The following is a 19,193-nucleotide window of genomic DNA, read 5'->3' as shown; positions in this document are numbered from 1 at the left end:
ACAGACCACAACTTAGGTGCTTTCCGTTGGTGCTGGCCAAGCATCCCAAATATGTTCAGGTGGTTTCCCGTCTAAATTAATGTGAGGCTTTGTACCTGTACTGTGGCTGTGTTTAATATGAGAATGTTGCTTTTATGGTCTCGCAGTCGACCTACAATTCAGGCTTTTGCAAATCCCGCCCCATTCTGCCCTGTTACTATGATGGGACATTAACCATGGGCAGATTGTTTTTATAGTGGCAGTGAATGGGATTTTTTTTTTTCATAGCCTCATTATTGCAATTTAAAGTATCAAAGGAAAAACATCTAGGTGATATTAATAAAAAGGGAAGACAAAGGTACAGTAGTTACATTGCAAAACAGGGGGTTTCCCCGAAAATATATGTTTTAATTTGTTTAATCCCAGTGGGACAGAATCACTATTGCAGATTCTTTTATAGTGGAAGTGGATGGGATTTTTTTTTTCGTCATAACCTCATTACAGCTATATAAAGTACCAAAAAAAAACACATCTACGTGATATTAATAAAAAGGGAAGAAAAAGGTACAGTAATTACATAGCAAAACAGTAATTTCCCCCCGAAAATATATGTTTTAATTAGTTTAATCCTCTGGATCAGAGAGAGAATAGAAATAGAAAAAGAAAGCACATTGCATCTTGGGTAGGAAGAGGAGAACTATAATCTGTTCTCCTCACATAATAGGCTGGCTTTTTGTAATTCTGCCCATTTAAAATATATGTACCCAATCGTAACTAGTTAGACCATTGATAAGGTCCATGTGAACTAGTTTGTTGAAGCTTATTCATTATGATGAGCGAGATCGCGCCGTACTGGACGAAGGTCGTGCTCCGCACTGCGGACAGTTGCTGAAAGCCTGAAACAACATTCTCCACTGCACAAACTCCACCCCCGATAGCAAAAAGTGAATGGTTTTTTCTGGTTGGCCAGTCAGGGAGTCTCAGGGACCAATCAGAAGGCTGACAAACGGTGAATTACAGAACGGACAACTGAGTAACATACACCAAACATGGTGTATGTAACTCATGGCATAGGCGGGGAGGAAGAGGAGAGAATAAAATCTGTTCTAAACATCAAAAACATCTAAATGGTACATGTGTCTCTGGCATGAATCTTGTGAAAATGAAAGATATTTACCTGTCTATGTATTTAAATGGTAAATGGTAAATGGTGCATTTATATAGCGCTTTTATCCAAAGCGCTTTACAGAGATTGTGCATACATTCACCCATTCACGCACACATTCATACACCAGTGGCGGAGGAAACCATGCAAGGCACCAACCTGCTCACCGGGAGCAATGTGGGGTTCAGAGTCTTGCCCAAGGACCCTTCGACATTAACTCAGGGGGAGCCCGGATTCGAACTGGGAACCCTTCGGGAACCCTTCGTGCTCTAATAACGGTTTCTCTACCCCTGAGCTATGCCGCCCTATTTACTGCTGTTCTACAACCACTTCATGGACAAAATAATGATTATCTAGACTCAGGGTAATTAAAAAAAAATTAAGATTGTTTTAAGCCAAGTCTTTTTTCATTTGAGTGAGTTGTAGAGATAATTTAAGACATCTTGTACATATTTGGGGGATTTCTATTGCTTTATTGATAGGTATACACTATACAGTAGGTCAACAGGAAATGGGGAGATAGATGGGGGGGTGGCAGCAGCAAAGGTCGTCGGGATCGGGACTCGAACCTGTGACACGCTGTCAAGCCGCATTATCACCACTACGGCAGCGGCCCAGGCCAAGATTCTGTTACATTTAAAGATGATTTTATATTTGAGTGGGTTTTACTATGAATAAAGACACACAGTAAATTCTGCATAATTTAAAAATGGACCCTTACTGGTCCATTGTTATACTTTCAGAGTTTAAAGGACTCTGAAGTCTGGATTTAACTGTACAGAAAGAGAGCACAAAGACATGAAACAGAGCCTTACCCTTTGTGGTACACATATAATAGCTAGCTCCAATAGAGTGTGCAAATTGCTTGAGAACTTGAGAACTCTACGAACATTGCTTGACAAAATGGTTGGTTATTCAATAAAGAGAGGTCACATAATTGTAACCAATGACTTGGTCGCTGAAGTCTGGTTTGTCCTACCCTCCCAAAGAGAATATCTCTTTCTGAATATTTCTAGTGAATACTTCCAGTGAACTGGACATATGACAACATCCTGACACAGAAACAAATGGGTATATGGGAAAAGTATGAACCTGGAGTGATGGGAGTGGGTTCGCTACAGGATGAGGGGGGATGAAAGGAGGAAATGAACTGCTGTTTTTGTGGTTGATGATACCTATGGCAGCAGTGTGTCCTGGGAGACGTTCATGCACATACTAGGAACAGAAGAAAGCAGGACATTGTTTTGTGACCAGCAAAGTGTGGGAAACTATTTTTGCAGCTTGATATAATATAACATAACATTCATGGCTCTGCGTTCATTCATAATATTCACTGGTGGAATAACATAAGTTGTCATGCCAGCCAAAGAGTGGCAGGCTGTGTGTGTGGGTAGTAGGTACAGTACTTGTCCACTACTACTGGTCATGGCCCTTGAGCAACTCATAAGGGGTGCAGCAGTAAATCAAATAGATTTTAAAATATATCAATTTGAATACAAAAATCTATTTCTAATATACCAAAAGCTACAAGCTCACAACATGTAGCGAAATCAGCAAGTCAAGTGGGTGGCAGCGTTCACACTGACTATAAGAAAAAATATATATAATGTTGAAATATAGTCATAGTTCTCTTTATAGTTATCGTGCCCAGTGGGAATAGCGCTTAAATCGTTAATTCTTTCATCAGTATTTCCTTGTATTGCACTGCATGCTCAAGTTTCTGCAAAGTTTGACAGCTCTGGATGTGGGTTCATGTGTCAGATTTATGTATTGAGAGGCACGTACATACCGGTACACGTGTGTGTGTGTGTGTGTGTGTGTGTGTGTGTGTGTGTGTGTGTGTGTGTGTGTGTGTGTGTGTGTGTGTGTGTGTCAGACACTTATAGCGTTCTCTTGTTAGCTGTGACTGGAACTCACTCCACCAATGCTGTTGGGAATACGCTAACAGTCATTGTGGTAACTGGGATTGTGAGGCATGTAAAGAACAGTCAGAGTCAGAAGGTGAGTCTCTCTGGGCCTGTTGAGAAACTCTAGGGGTTGTGTAGGAGGTATGTTGGGAGCACACAATAATATGACTTCTGCTGAAGCAACTTGGTGCCGTGTGGTCAGGCAAACGCCTGCGTCGTCCCAAAGCCACGACAAAGAGAGAGAGACAGGGAAAAAAAAGGTTTTCCCCTCAGGCTATCAGAGCACAACAATAACCCAAATGCCATGTCAACTGTCTTTAACCTGTAAATACTCAACTCAGCACAAACACAGTATTTTTGGACATAATCTTGCACAACCTCCTCCTTGCATAAATTGTAAGGTTTTTAGCTTTTAGATTGTAACTCGGCCTAGGGCTGTTACTGTTATAGTTCACCACATAATACTGACTGCTATTTGCACTGTACCTTCAAATAGCCAGCAAAGCTACACAGCACCAACAAGCACCTCAAGAGAGTCGAGAGTACTGTGACCAATGTATGACCAATGTATATACAATTTTTATTCTCTTCTTTTAGTCTTCATACTGATATTCTTTATAACTATTTATTGTCTCCACCAGCCGAAGGCTGAGGGAGAGTATGTTTTCCCCTCCGTCCGTCCGTGCGTGCGTCCGTCCGTCCGTGCGTGCGTCCGTCCGTCCGTCCTCGCAGTTTGTGAGCGCCTAATCTCAGTCGCCGTTGGCCCGGACGCTGCCAAAGTGAGCACACACACTCCCTGGATGTCAATCTAGAACCTCTGCCCTAAATTTTTCAAATGGGCCTTTTCTAGCGCCACCTAGTGGCCGATGTTCGCAAAACACATTTCGGTGCACTACTCTTACAGATTTTGTCCAAAAATCCTACAAATCGGTAGGCAGTTTCTCGACAGTCATGTGATCGACATGGATCTGTCCGATTTTTCATATTCCATCCTGATTGGCTAAGATTGGCTTCCAAAGTTTGTAGGATTGAGCCGTTTGGAACAAAATGCCTCAAATCCCAAACACAAAGTGCAATTATCATGAAATCGCGCACACACGTTCCCACTAGGTCGAAGAAGAAATGCCACTTAAAATTTTTGAAATCAGCCTCATGGTGGCGCTATAACAGGGCGATTTGTGGTTTTACCTATAACTCCATCGTTGTGAGCACCTAATCTCAGTCGCCGTTGGCCCGGACAAGAAATGCCACTTAAATCTTTTTAAATCAGCCTCATGGTGGCGCTATAACAGGCCGATTTGAACATATGCCACCCTTTTTACATTGGCCTATTATACAGTAGCACCACCAGGACGCATGGCCTGGTGGAGACCTGTGCTCGGAAGAGCACTGCTTCTAGTTTGTTATTGTTTTACTATCATCTGAAGAATGAATGGGCTCCCGAATGCAAACAGTACTTACCTGCTGTTATGTGGACCAACCGATGTTTTACCACTTATGCTTAACCTCATGTACATACTGTATCTGTTGGTTTAATACTATGTGCATGTTGATAAAAACAAAGAAGAAAGAAATAATAATAATCTCTTGATTTTTCTTCTTCTGAAAACAGCAAAAATATGGAGGGTGTGCAAAACAGAGGAGAAATAGGGCCTGGCATAATTTTATTTTTAAGGCCACAGATGGGAAATGACAACCATACTGTACATATTACTTTGCTGTTCTTGGTTATTGTATTGTAATGAAATGATTTAGAGAGATTCATGGGAGATTACCACCGTGCATTTTATATTGCTGTTCTTGGTTATTGTACTGATTGCACTGTGAACACTTTTCTCTTGCATTGCACTGATTGCAATGGACAATTATATTGTTTTGTATTACTGTATATGACAGTAATTGTCTCCACCAGCCGAAGGCTGAGGGAGAGTATGTTTTCCCCTCCGTCCGTCCGTCCGTCCGTGCGTCCGTCCGTCCGTCCGTCCGTCCGTGCGTGCGTGCGTCCGTGCGTCCTCGCAGTTTGTGAGCAGCTAATCTCAGTCACCGTTGGCCCGATCGCTGCCAAACTGAGCACACACACTCCCTGGATGCCAATCTAGAACCTCTGCCCCACATTTTTCAAATCAGCCTCATGGTGGCGCTATAACAGGCCAATTTGTGTGGCCTGGTTGTTACCAGCTAATCTCCGGCGCCGTTGGCCCGATCGCTGCCAAACTGAGCACACACACTCCCTGGATGCTAATTCAGAACCTCTGCCCCACATTTTTTAAATCAGCCTCATGGTGGCGCTATAACAGGCTGATTTGTGTGGCCTGGTGGAGACCTGTTCTCGGAAGAGCACTGCTTCTAGTTTTGATGTGTGATCTCGACAGCATTGTAAATGGGGGCAACCCTCAATGCTATTTTTGAGAACAAATAAAAGGTAAAAAAAAAAAGATAAACTAGAAGCAGTGCTCTTCCGAGCACAGGTCTCCACCAGGCCGTGCGTCCTGGTGGTGCTACTGTATAATAGGCCAATGTAAAAAGGGTGGCATATGTTCTTCACCTTAGATCTTTCATGGCAATCGGACGCTGCATGCATGATTTGAAGCATTGTGTTCCAAAAATGTGTTTTGCTAAAGTCTACCTAATGGTGGAGGTATAACAGGCCAATGTGAAAAAGGTAGCATTTGTTCCTTGACCTAGTGGGAATATGTGTGGCAAATTTCACGGTAATCGCAAGCTGCGTTGATGACTTGAGGCATTTTGTTCAAAAGCGGAGCAATCCTGCAAACTTTGGAAGCTAATTAGCCAATCAGGATGGAATATGAAATATCAGACTGATCGGACTTGATCACATGACTATAGAGATACTGTGTACCGATTTGCGTGATTTTTGCATAAAATCTCAAGGAGTAATATCCAAAAATGTGTTTTACATATGTCGGCCCAAAGGTGGCGCTATAAAAGGCTGATGTGAAAAATGCAGGGCAAAGGTTTATCCTTAGCCTCTAGGGAGTGCGCTTACAAAGTTTGAAACTGATCGGTGGAGTTATAGGTAAAACCACGAATCGGCCTGTTATAGCGCCACCATGAGGCTGATTTAAAAAAAAATAAGTGGCATTTCTTCCTCGGCCTAGTGGGAACGTGTGTGCGCGATTTCATGATAATTGCACTTTGCGTTTGTGATTTGAGGCATTTTGTTCAAAACGGCTCAATCCTACAAACTTTGGAAGCCAATCTTAGCCAATCAGGATGGAATATGCAAAATCGGACAGATCTGTGTCGATCACATGACTGTCGAGATACTGCCTACCGATTTGTAGGATTTTTGGACAAAATCTGTAAGAGTAGTGCACAGAAATGTGTTTTGCGAACATCGGCCACTAGGTGGCGCTAGAAAAGGCCCATTTGAAAAATTTAGGGCAGAGGTTCTAGATTGGCATCCAGGGAATGTGTGTGCTCACTTTGGCAGCGACCGTGCCAACGGCGACTGAGATTAGGTGCTCACAAACTGCGAGGACGCACGGACGGACGGACGGACGGACGGACGGACGCACGCACGGACGGACGGAGGGGAAAACATACTCTCCCCCATGCCTTCGGCTGGTGGAGACAAAAACTAATCTTGAGTATATTTGCCAACTTGTTCGTCCTATTGCTGATTTGAATTTTATTCTTTGTCTATTGTCTCCAATTTATTCATCTATTATTTTTCTGTATATTCTATGTTGTTCTTTTTTGCCTGCAACATATACAGTATACTATACCCTAGTAGTCTGAGAGATACGTTGTGATTCTTCCCTTTTCCGTAAACTGGTCAAAACCTCAGCTGACACCAAAACAACTGATCTCACCTCCTCTCCATTTCAAAGCTTTTAATATCAGAGCATCTCACAATAAAAGTGACACACTTGACTTCGATTTTCTGGTTTACATTGAGAAATAACATAATCAGTTTCCCTGAGCCTTTTTGGGAAAAATGTCCGTGCCTGTTGAGTAACTTAGAATTCACAGTGGAAATGGACGTGGGTGTAAACTCCAGACAAGAACTTGTGGGCTTTGATGTCGGAGGATCATTGTTCTTAAACAATGGTGGGAAAAACACCTCATGGTAGAGTTTCTAAAGACTGAGGTAAGTAAGGTGATCATTCAAATCTGACACTTGCAGATGCTGTGACAGCAAAAGGAAAATGGATTTAGGTATTTCAAGAAAAAAATGTAAACTACAATTTAAAAGATGTATCAAAATGACATTTTGATACTTAGGCTATAAATTAGGCTATAATGGGCTGCGTTGAACAGGCATTGTTCCTGGTCGGTGTCGATGACGTGAAATAGAATTGTTTGGTAATATAAGGTCTGGATCATAAACTAGAGCCTGCTCTCCTGGTACCGTACATTCAAACCTGAAGAGATATTTGTTTCTAGTCGCTTCAATCGCTTCACTTTGGTTGCGCTGGACAGCGTTGGAAAGAAAAAAATGTCCCATCGGAATCAAGGCAAAACCGCCGGAAAAAAGGGAGTCCCAAACACCAAAACATTGCTGTATCTTCGGACAACATCAACGCTGATTGGCTGTCAGGACACGATGGGTGGAGTGGGGGGAAAGTGAAGGTCGCTTCAGTTGGGTTTTTCCAGCTGGGGTTAAGATATCGAGGTGACCATTCGCGTCATTCGCACCGCCCCGTTTGGCTCGTTCGCACCGCGCCCAGGTTTGAACTCACCTTTATCCAACATGGATAATTACAGCTATTAGCAGTGTGTCTTGATGAAGAGGAAAAAAGAATGATTTTTAAATAAAAAAATATTCTCTGCACTTTCTCTCTCACCAGGGTAACATCATAGCTAACTGTATATAAAAAGCGAAACAAAGTTTCCAATTGCTGTGCCAAATGACCTATCGAATTCTGTAATCGGAGCTGTTTTTCCGTCCCCGTCCGGAGCATGGGAAAAGCATCTCATTGGCTGTCCTTGGGACCAATGATCAAAAGGTGGCGGGAAAGTGCCTAGCCTAATGACGACGTACACGTAATGCTTAGCACAACTCTTTGTATAGGCTCATTCTCATCTCTCCTCTCTTCTTTGCACCGAACAAACATTGCTTTAACCTTTTAAAAACTTTTTGCTTTAACCAACATATATCACTTAACATACAGTACCTACCTTTAAATGTCTGTTTTATCGCTAATTCCCTTTCAATCTATAATGAATACTTCCAGGGTTGATGGTCTGCAAACTGAAGCTTAATCTACTCTGTGTACAATGCTCACAACATTTCAAATGAGGAGGTTAATTTTTAATTAAAATAAGGAACAGAGTTTATAAACACTGAAAAGGATTGTGCAACCGTCATTTCCCCCAAAAGGGAATTATGCTGAAGCCCGCATACGCAAAGTCTCCCAGCACATCAGTTACCGTATGGCCCCCTTGAATCAGAAACTCTAAAATCACACACTCTGTAGGTGGAAGGTGGTTAGAGGAGAGATTAGGTCAGATAATCTGTAATTGAATACCCGATTGCCGTGTAGATCCAAGACATTTAGTTTGGACAGCTTTTGTAGACTGCTTATTTTGTGGATTCTGGAAAATAAGCAATACAATAGTATCCAAATGAATAGTATCATAATAAGCAAAGACAAAAATCTAACAGAGAGTAATAAGTAAGTCAGCCTGTGACAAAGACACAACAAGATCAAACAGGTATTGTTGGCCAGTGGTTTGTAATGGCTGTATGATAGTATCGTCTCTTGGAAATGCCAAGGAAACCTAAATCTGTGGTGTGCTTTACAGTGAATGGGGTCTTCAGACGGCCTATGAAAGTGGCTCTGAAAAGACAAATGTCATGTTTTACAGAGGCCGCCCCTGGATCAGCAGCACTCGACCTCAGTCGTGCATTCCCAATGGCTTTCACCATGATTTGTGACTTTAATCTCCTTCCTGCCGACCTTTCAGACCGACATGACATTAGACTTTAACAAAGAGAGGTATGGTTTTCTACTGACATTTGGGCACCTGCAGGAAAACACTCATCATTGTAGCCTGACATGATCTAGCAGCAGCAGCGGACATATCATATGCTAAACACAAAAAACAGAATGAGCTCGGTGTGCGAGAGGTTTGCATCTGTTTGTTATGTAAAGAAGAACATAAACGTACATACCCCTCATTAAGAGGGATGGGAACTTTCATTTTGTTTGTTAAGTAACTGCAGTAAACAGTAAAATCCTGAGTGTTCATTTAACTTGGAGGGTGAAATGTAACCAAATGGGCCGAGTTAAATAGAATCTATGCACAGCAGCCATATTGAAAACAAATTGGGCATCTTCCTTACTTCCTTCACAGGTCTTACAACTTATACTAACTACTAGAAAGGTGCAATTCTGGGAAATTGCAAGTGTGGTGGCACTGACGCAAGTCACAAGAATCCGCTAGGAAATGAATGTCTTAACATTTACGTATATTAGATATTGTGATGTCAAGTGAAGCATGATCAATCCTGTCTGATTGGACATTATATTGTCCAGTCAGAAAAGGGACAGAAAAGGTCCATTGAACTCAAGGGACTTATGGGATTACAGAAAAGTTAAATGAAAACAGGTTTACTTTAGGTGACAGAAAAAGGTTAATAGAAAATAGGTTTACTTTAGCTGATATAAAAGTTCTCTGACCTAGAACAATAGTCTAGTTGCCTATAGCAGCCCACCAGACTAATTAAGGTTCTGTTCCATTCTGGTCAGGGTGCTGATAATTGTGCATGTTGGCACACTGGAAACACCAGTGGGTCTCAGAGTGTGGTCCAGGTTCCCAAATGGAGTCCATTTGGTTCCATTAGTACGGGGGTCCTTGAAATTAAAAGGTTTGAGAACCAATGTGCTACTCTAAATGGAACAGAGCCTTAATTAGTATAAATTAATTGGCCAATTTCTTTCCAGTATGGCTGCTGTGCATAGAGCCTATTAACACTCAAGATCTTACTGTGTAACAACCATGGCAGTCATTATAATGCAATGAGGAGGGTTGTTTAAACTCACCTGTTCTTGCCCAACATCAACACTCTGAGAGAACTCAGGGCTTCGATGCCGGTCATGTGAGAGATGTGGTTGTTGTAGAGGTCGAGGAAGACGAGGCGTCTGAGGTGCGACAAATGCTGGATACTTGTGATGAAGTTGTGTTGCAGGTTAAGCAGCTGCAGCTGCTCCATAATGCCCAGCTGAGGGCACTCTTCCAGACCACGCCTAAACAAAACATAGTATACTGTATATGACCAAAAGAACAAGTGCTACAGAAGAATTGAATCCCTGAATACTTAAATTGATGATTTTTTCCCCTTTTTTTTGAGCGGTGCTCCTAGAAGGAGCTAAGCTCCAACATCTTTTGCCCGGTTCCCAGGTGCCCGAGCCCTATAGTCAGGGGTATCACACCAAATTCTGGGCCCTGGGTACAAGGATTCACTTGCGGGCCCCCATGAATGTTCTTCATAGGGGAAGGGGGTTTAACCCATTTAGACTGGAAACGCATTATTTTGAGCTTAAACAATTGAAAAATAGCAGATATACAAGCTCACAGCGCAGCACCGCTGCCTGCGCGCTTGTAGATCTGCTATTTTTGAAAGATCGTGCTCAAATCTTTTTATGTGAAGGACCCCCAAAATGAAAGGTATTTGGCCACGGACCCTCATCTCAAAATATTTAGTCCAGGGACCCCCCAGAAGCAAAATTTGAGTTATAAATGTTTGCTTAAAAAATACATATATTCAAAGATTTGCACACATTTTCACAACTTTTCAAAAATAGCAAATCTACAAGCTCTACAAGCATGTAGATAAAGTAAGTATAAAGTATAAAATAATTAAGCCCCCCTCCACCTTGGGCTCTAGTAACTCAGTCCCACTTTAGCCCCCCTTGTGACGCCCCTGATAGTAAACTGAAGCGTGGCCTATATCTGGCCTAGATATGGCCTAGGCCATATCTCTACCTAGGCCCTACATTTTGGCACAAACGGCTCAAAGTTTGTAGTACGTAAAAGGAAAATGTCTGGGCCCTAAAGTTAACTGAAGCGTGGCCTACATCTGGCCTAAATATGGCCTACATCTTGGCACAAACGGCCAAGCTTCACAGGACCATTGGCCAAGCTGGCCAAGCTTCGCAGGACGCGCTGGGATTGGCTAGTGGGACGCTTGATGAAATTAACTCATAAATAGCACTGCTCACTTCACAGATGATTTATTGTATTTTACTTTCTTTTGGATTGAACCAGGAACATTACAACTGAGATGGCCAGTCTACCTCCTGAGCCACTGTTGCAATGTCCCTGACAAGATTACATAGACTGTATAGCTCTGTGTGTGTGTGTGTGTGTGTGTGTGTGTGTGTGTGTGTGTGTGTGTGTGTGTGTGTGTGTGTGTGTGTGTGTGTGTGTGTGTGTGTGTGTGTGTGTGTGTGTGTGTGTGCTTGTGTGTAATGACTGATTGTAAAATACAAATACATTGTAAAAAGGGATGTTGCTGCCCCCTTGTGGCAAACTGAAGCAGTGCACCAACATCACCTTATAATTGTGAGATTGTGAGAGATGAAAGAACAATGGGGGATGAATGCAAACAAAACCGTTTTAATAATTCATAATTCTAGATGTTCTGATATGTGAACCAGGGACCACCACCCTGATTAAGAATCACCCTGGGGAGTGGGGACCACTGTTGTGCTGGGTGGAGAATCGAGATACTTACAGCAACCACTTCCCCTTCTTCAGATTCTAACTACCTTTCTGAGGAATTCTGACTTCTCAGTAACTCACAAATGTTTAGTGCTTTTACTGTAGTAAGCCCTGGTAATTGTGCCTGACAACTCATCCTGGGATTGTGCTTCACAGGTGTGCTTCTTGGCAGTCTATGGTCAATGAGCTGATCCTCTTCTGTTCAAGTATTTTTGGTATTAAAGCACAAACCTCCTCAAATGGCCACTGACAGTGATGATAATGTATTTAATTCACTGTACTCATGTAACACAAACACCAACAGTTATGTTTCTCCAAAATTAAACAAAATAATGTGGAAAGAAAGAATCTTCACACAAATGCATGGTCAGAAAACCCCTGAAAGTCATGGGATCATTGGCACAGTGCCTAAACCTAACGTCTTTTGTTGGATATCTCAAGCTGAAGGCTGCCAATTGAAGCCTAATTAGTTGCCTGGCATAATTTGCAGAGAGATAACACATTCCGCTCATTAAATAGCACCTGTTTCTTTTTTAAGTCTTATTTTGAGTTTGTCCTGGCTGGAGACAGAGAGATTCAGAGTTTACTGGGCGTTTATGCATACTTTGTCATGTTGAATTTATACAGACAATTATATTTGTTGTTTAGTTGTTAGCCGTTAATGTTATATTTGTCATTTACTCATTGTCATTGTACTGTCTGGATGCTATGCTGTTTACTGTCTGTGATTTATATTCCCAGCTAAAGTAGTTACCATAGCATACAATCATTTTAACCACTTTATATTTATATGTTGGCTATTCAGAAACAGCAGATCTACAGGTCCACGTTGCTGCAAGTTTTTACATCTATTTTTTAAAATATTTGAAAGATATTACATTTTCTTGCTTTATTCTTACAAACCTTTCTCTTCTGGGGGTCCCTGACACAAACCATTTAGAGATGGGGGTCTGCGGCCAAATACAATTTGGGGGTCCTTGACATGGATAGTACGAGAACCACTGACCTATAGTAGTTACTCAACTAACAATTGAGTTAGCCAGGAGGTAACATGCAGATCACAATGACAAAGGCTCGATACCTGTCTTTTTTTGGGGGAAATATAGAAGAAATAATAAAAATTCAGCTCACTCTTGCCACACTGAGTGGGACCCATTACTTTTATAAAGGTTGTTGACCTAAGATGATATTGCGCCAGAGCGCAGTGGTAACAAAAGCTGTAGATCCACCATTTCTGAATTAAAAAAAAGAGATGCCAGGGTTTATTTAGTTAATTAGCCCTATTCACGGCCCGCCCACTCAGCATCCCCCTGGTGCTGAAGTCACGTTTTGAAGGGTAAAACCCTGCTAAAAGCCCATGATCAAGAACACAAGATAGTAAAAGGCACAAAGCATTATAATTTACTTTACCGTTCGAAATAATGATTTGTTGGCTTTAAGTCCAGCTATTTCTGTTATAGTTTCCCCTTCTAAACTGACGTCAGCATCAGGAAGTTGCTGAGAAATTTGCTGAGTGGGCGGGCCGTGAATAGGGCTAATTGATAATATAAGTATACACCAAGCTAACACACAGATATCATGCACCAGCAGAGATAAAGCTTTCTCACTCAGGTAGTGAAAACAGGGGCAGAGGCAGACCTACCTATTCAAGTCCATCCGTTCGGATTGTAAAGTGAAGTCGCCATGGGGACCGCAAGAGATGGGAAATCCTGTGACTGGGCAATCAGCATTGCCTGGCATGGACATAACGGTTAACTTTTGTGAATATAAGTTGCATACAGAAAAGTGCAGTACTGTTTTCAAACATACATGTATATCTATTTAAACTATATACTGTAAGTTTATTTGCACATGGGTAATAAAAAGGGGTGGGGGGGCAGGCTAGAACTAGCTTCATCAAGAAGAATACACATGGTGATGGAATAGAATAATTAAAACAGAAAGGTGTAAAAAAAAAAATACTAATACTATACTAATTTCACCTTTATAATAAAAAAACAAGGAGCTTAAAACAATGTATTGTGACATCAACTGACATGTAAGTGATGCTTTCGTGTGACGCTGTAGTATGATCAAGTAGGGAGTTAATTTATGAAAAACCACAAAAGGTAAAAATATGGAGATGAGACGTTTCTGCCAGAAAGCAACAACATATTCATGAAACCACTGCTTTTCCATTTCCAGAGTATTATCTTTATGTCTCTCTGCCACATTTACCTGTTGGCCTAGGGAGGTTTAAGGCGTTGTGATGATGAGACGAGGCTCCAGCACTCAGAGTCGTTCTCTTTGGTTTTCTTCCTCTGTGCCGCTGGTGCACAACCTCCATTCCAGACGCAGCCGGTAAACGACATAATCTACAGTCACTGGTAAATCCCTCTGCTGGTGGAGGGGTCTGCCTATGCCTGGTCCTATGGTGTGTACACAACCTGTTGTCTACAGGGGAGGAATGGTATGATGTGAAGTCCAAGACCAGATGAACAAAACAGGCTGATTGATTTATTGACTGATTGAAAAAAAAAATGCTCCAAAACACGCACGCCCTGGGTCAAATCCTGCAACCTCGGAATGGTCGCCACCAGGTATTCCTAAACGTAACATAAGTAAAACTATGCCTAAACCTATCCTTATTCTTAAACGTAACCTCAATAAAACTATACCTAAACATGACCTTATTCCTAAACTTAACCTCAGTAATATTGCCTAACCCATAACCCTAAACGTATAACTAACCTCACCTCTAAAACTAATACAATTATAAAAGAACTGCTAGGGGCAAAAAGAAAATAGGTCTGAGTATATTTTGGGGCAAGCATTTCGGTTACCAATTGATTGACTGATTGATTGGAGCAGTACCTAGTCTTGGAGGAGTCATTGTCAGCATGTCCATCATATTTGTTTCTTTTGAAAGGTCTTTGTAGAATCGGCGGTCCATCTATCAAAATGCCAAGAGGAACACACAAAAACACATACATAGGCCTCTCTTTTCACATTTTCGGATACTTGAATTCTCTTGTATAGCACAGATATATCCCTGTGTTACAAATGATATTCAAATACATTCTGACAAGACTTGACTTGTCTTCCAACACTTTTTATACCTGATGATGATGACTCACTGGCCTCTGGTGCTTCTCTGGAACCAAAGAGTACATGTTGACCTGGAAATGATGACTGTTACAGGAAAAATGATCATTTCAATTATGTGGCAATATTTTTGTTTTGTTCAAATGCAATATATGACTCATGTAGTTTCTGGTGCCACAAAAAAGAAAAAGAAAAATAGGCCATTCATTTTTACAGAGAGATTTAGAAAAATATAAATCAATTATTTTAAGACTATAGAATCAAGCTTTCCAGGTGAATCATGACAATAAAACCTTTGATTGACCAATAAACAAGGGATATTTATTAAATGTAAATATTAAATTAAATTCTCTCTCTCTCTCTCTCTCTCTCACACACACACACACACACACACACACACACACACACACACACACACACACACACACACACACACACACACAGAGAGAATAGGCTACTGTACTCCTGTGATAACAGTAAAGTGGGCCCACTTTAAGGCTGCAGTAGGCGATATAAAAGTGTCCACAGCCTATTATTAAAATAAAGTCTGGAATATTGAATCATTGCATAAAAGGATGATTCACTCACAATAACATGCATCGATTTTCGAGTATTGGTCCGCATATTGCGAAAATTGGTTTTAATAAAACACTTGACTATAGCGTGGGAGTGAGAGACATTCCTCCATTGTTTGTAAAATTGGTGTGTTTTGTGGAATTGCAATTAAGGTTAACAACGTGTTTAACCACGAAAATCCACCAAACTACCACTAAAGAATGCGTACTTGCGTAATCTTCTTGTAATCTCTCCATTTAGTAGTAGTCCACTTTGTAGTATGCCTACTGAGTCATTCATTACGCTGAGCCTGTTAAAGTAGGCCTATAGCTTGCTTGTTTTTACCTTTCACAAACTGCATGATGCCTTCGTCCTCCACCTGTGTACTGTAAAGTAACCCACGGTCACGGTCAAGATACTTCCAGTCAGAGTTCATAATAAAAGTTTATTTCTTATTTTTTTATTCACCTCTTCTTCACTGACGCTTTAAATAAAAAAATTAAGTGCTGCTTTTTGCTGAAGCCTATTTAGGCTACTGCATGGAGACAGTGCAAAGTGTCATGAAAATCAACAAAGCAACCAATAACTGACAACAATAGGCTATGCTGCTGTTCAGTAGGGCAGTAGCCTATATTTTAAACGGTTTCAAATTCACACGTAAACGTGTGATTCTCTGTAATAGGCCTTGATATGACTGAAGTGAAGTGCGCAGGATTTGGGATAGTGTCGCAGCATTTCATTTTAGTAGCCTCCCAAAACAATTCATAATACTTTTATTTTCAACGCCGTGTCGCTCCAAATCCGCCCATCAGTGGCTAGATGTGGGTCACCTGACCATTTGCATCTAAAATACACACTTCCTTGGAAACCGTTGCCATGGTTAAGTTGGGGGGGGGGGGCAGGGGGGAAGAAAAACGTTTACATGTGGTCTCAAAGCAAATCATACTGCGGAATGGTTGGTGAAACAGTTAATCGATTTATAAACAATAAATAAAAATGTAATAATTGATTACTAATCGATTCTATTTTGGGCACTATAAAACTGAAGCTGATAAAAAGAATAGCTGAAATGGATTTTCAGTTCACTAAAAAGCTAGAGATAGGCATACACTCTATGATTACTTGCTGAATAGTGAATACAGATATAGGCTATAAAGATTTTACTATTTAATGAAAACCTTTTTTTTTAGCGGTGAAAGCGCTCCCAATAGACAGGTATGTCCGTGGGTATGTGGGTGGGTGGCTGGCTGGGTGGCTGGCTGGCTGGCCGTGTCCGTAGTCTGGCAATACCTTGAGTGGCCACACACAACACACTAGTTAAAGGAGGGGCGCTGTTTTGTGCAGGCCAGGCACACACACACACACACACACACACACACACACACACACACACACACACACACACACACGCACACACGCGCGCGCGCGCACATAGAACACAGAATCAAAAACATAGATCTAGAACACATAGAATCAAAAACATAGATCTTGAACACATAGAATCAAAAACATAGATCTAGAACACAGAATCAAAAACATAGATCTAGAACACATAGAATCAAAAACATAGATCTAGAACACATAGAATGTAAAAACATAGACCTAGAACACAGAATCAAAAACAGATCTAGAACATCTAGAATCAAAAACATAGATCTAGAACATATAGAATCAAAAACATAGATCTAGAACACATAGAATCAAAAACATAGATCTAGAACACAGAATCAAAAACATAGATCTAGAACATATAGAATCAAAAACACCATATAGAATCAAAAACATAGATCTAGAACACAGAATCAAAAACAGATCTAGAACACATAATCAAAAACATAGATATAGAACATATAGAATCAAAAACATAGATCTAGAACACATAGAATCAAAAACATAGATCTAGAACACAGAATCAAAAACATAGATCTAGAAGATATAGAATCAAAAACATAGATCTAGAACATATAGAATCAAAAACATAGATCTAGAACATAGAATCAAAAACATAGATCTAGAACATATAGAATCAAAAACACCATATAGAATCAAAAACATAGATCTAGAACACAGAATCAAAAACATAGATCTAGAACACAGAATCAAAAACATAGATATAGAACATATAGAATCAAAAACATAGATCTAGAACACAGAATCAAAAACATAGATCTAGAACACAGAATCAAACACATAGATCTAGAACATATAGAATCAAAAACATAGATCTAGAACATATAGAATCAAAAACACCATATAGAATCAAAAACATAGATCTAGAACACATAGAATCAAAAACATAGATCTAGAACACATAGAATCAAAAACATAGATCTAGAACACAGAATCAAAAACATAGATATAGAACACATAGAATCAAAAACACACACACACACACACACACACACACACACACACACACACACACACACACACACACACGCACACACACACACACACACACACACACACACACAGGGTATAGCTGCAGATTCACCGCTCCACTTCGAACCGAGGTTTGATTTTTTTTTAAACACATAGCCTAACCCCCTTTAAGCCAAATGTTATAGGCCTACTCCATTGCAGTGTTTTCTTGAAATAACTGATTTTCAAGCTACAAAGTGTAGTTTTATTGGCAAGGGACACAGCAACCATTTGTTTTGCACAAAAAACATTCCTTGGGGTAAAGGCGGCTCCCCCAAAACTTTGAAAAGTGATGACTCATCACTAAACCATATTTTTGTGGGTGCGTTTTTAGCCCAAGGAATGTTTTTTGTGCAAACAAATGTTTGCAATGGATTCAGAATCATGAAAAACCCCTAGTCTGACCCCTCACATGCTACTTAAAGCATATTTATTTTGGTGTGTTTTATCCTGTATAGTTAATTTAATGGGACACCAACTTTAATCAGCTGTAACAGATTCTCCTAGGGAAACTGAATTTCAGTCTTTGTGAGATGTGTTACTAGACACCTTTACAAACACATTGGTGAAGAAATGTTTTGGTAAGGAATTTATTCCTGGACGTTTTAAGATATCCCCTGACTACTGAGATATTATTTAACACGATCAACTCCATCTCAAACCCTGTGTCATCTGCCATCACCACTCCAGCCCCTGGACTGGCATCCTGTGAGTCATTCCTAAATGTCTTCATAGACAAAATCAATAATATAAGATCATCCATATCACCTCCAGTCTCAATTCTCTCAATAATAAACCACTCACGTAACCATCTCCACGATTTCCAACCAGTATCATCCACATCTGTCAGAAGTGGTCTCCCACCTTAAATTCACCTTCAGCCCCTCTTGACATCATTCCCTCCTGCCGCTTCAAGGAGGTTTTTCCACACCTACTGCCCCCTAACTCTTATCAACAGCTCTCTAAACACATGCATCCAGCTTTAAACACACCTCTGTCCAACCTCTCCTAAAAAAAAAGAAACAGTCTAGACCCTAGTGACCACAATCATTTCAGAGTTCAGACCCATCTCCAAGCTGCCCTTTGTGTCCAAGATTTTAGAGAAAGTTGTTTTTATCCAAATTTCCTCATTTTTAAGACATTCAACATTATTGACCAATTTCAATCTGGTTTTAGAACGTTGCACAGTACAGAATCCGCAATGCTTAAAGTTATGCTTAAACAACTATTTGGGACTTGAAACTGTCATCCATGCTTTTATCACTTGGTTAGATTACTGCAACTCCCTTCATCATGGGTTGACTCAGTCCACTCTCCACAGTCTTCAGATGGTACAAAACAGCTGCCAGACTCCTGACTGGAACTAGGAGGCATGAGCACATTAGCCC

The 19,193-nt window shown here is 40.7% G+C and overlaps 1 protein-coding gene across 1 annotated transcript in view; it reads right to left on the bottom strand.

Annotated features, from left to right (window-relative positions):
• lrrc49 (leucine rich repeat containing 49) overlaps positions 1–19,193 on the bottom strand; it is a gene marked incomplete at both ends in the record, with an annotated part of 84,903 nt that overhangs the window by 60,756 nt on the left and 4,954 nt on the right. Inside the window, 2 exons of the mRNA XM_080730132.1 lie at positions 8,547–8,613; positions 10,065–10,268. Of these exons, the coding sequence (XP_080586258.1) occupies positions 8,547–8,613; positions 10,065–10,268 (271 nt within the window). The remainder of the gene's footprint in view (positions 1–8,546; positions 8,614–10,064; positions 10,269–19,193) is intronic.

Source organism: Nannobrachium achirus (assembly GCF_963921795.1).
Source record: "Nannobrachium achirus genome assembly, chromosome: 7".
NCBI classification, from domain to species: domain Eukaryota; kingdom Metazoa; phylum Chordata; class Actinopteri; order Myctophiformes; family Myctophidae; genus Nannobrachium; species Nannobrachium achirus.
The sequence above is the reverse complement of the archived record's forward strand: the minus strand, read 5'-3'. Positions and strand labels throughout refer to the sequence as shown.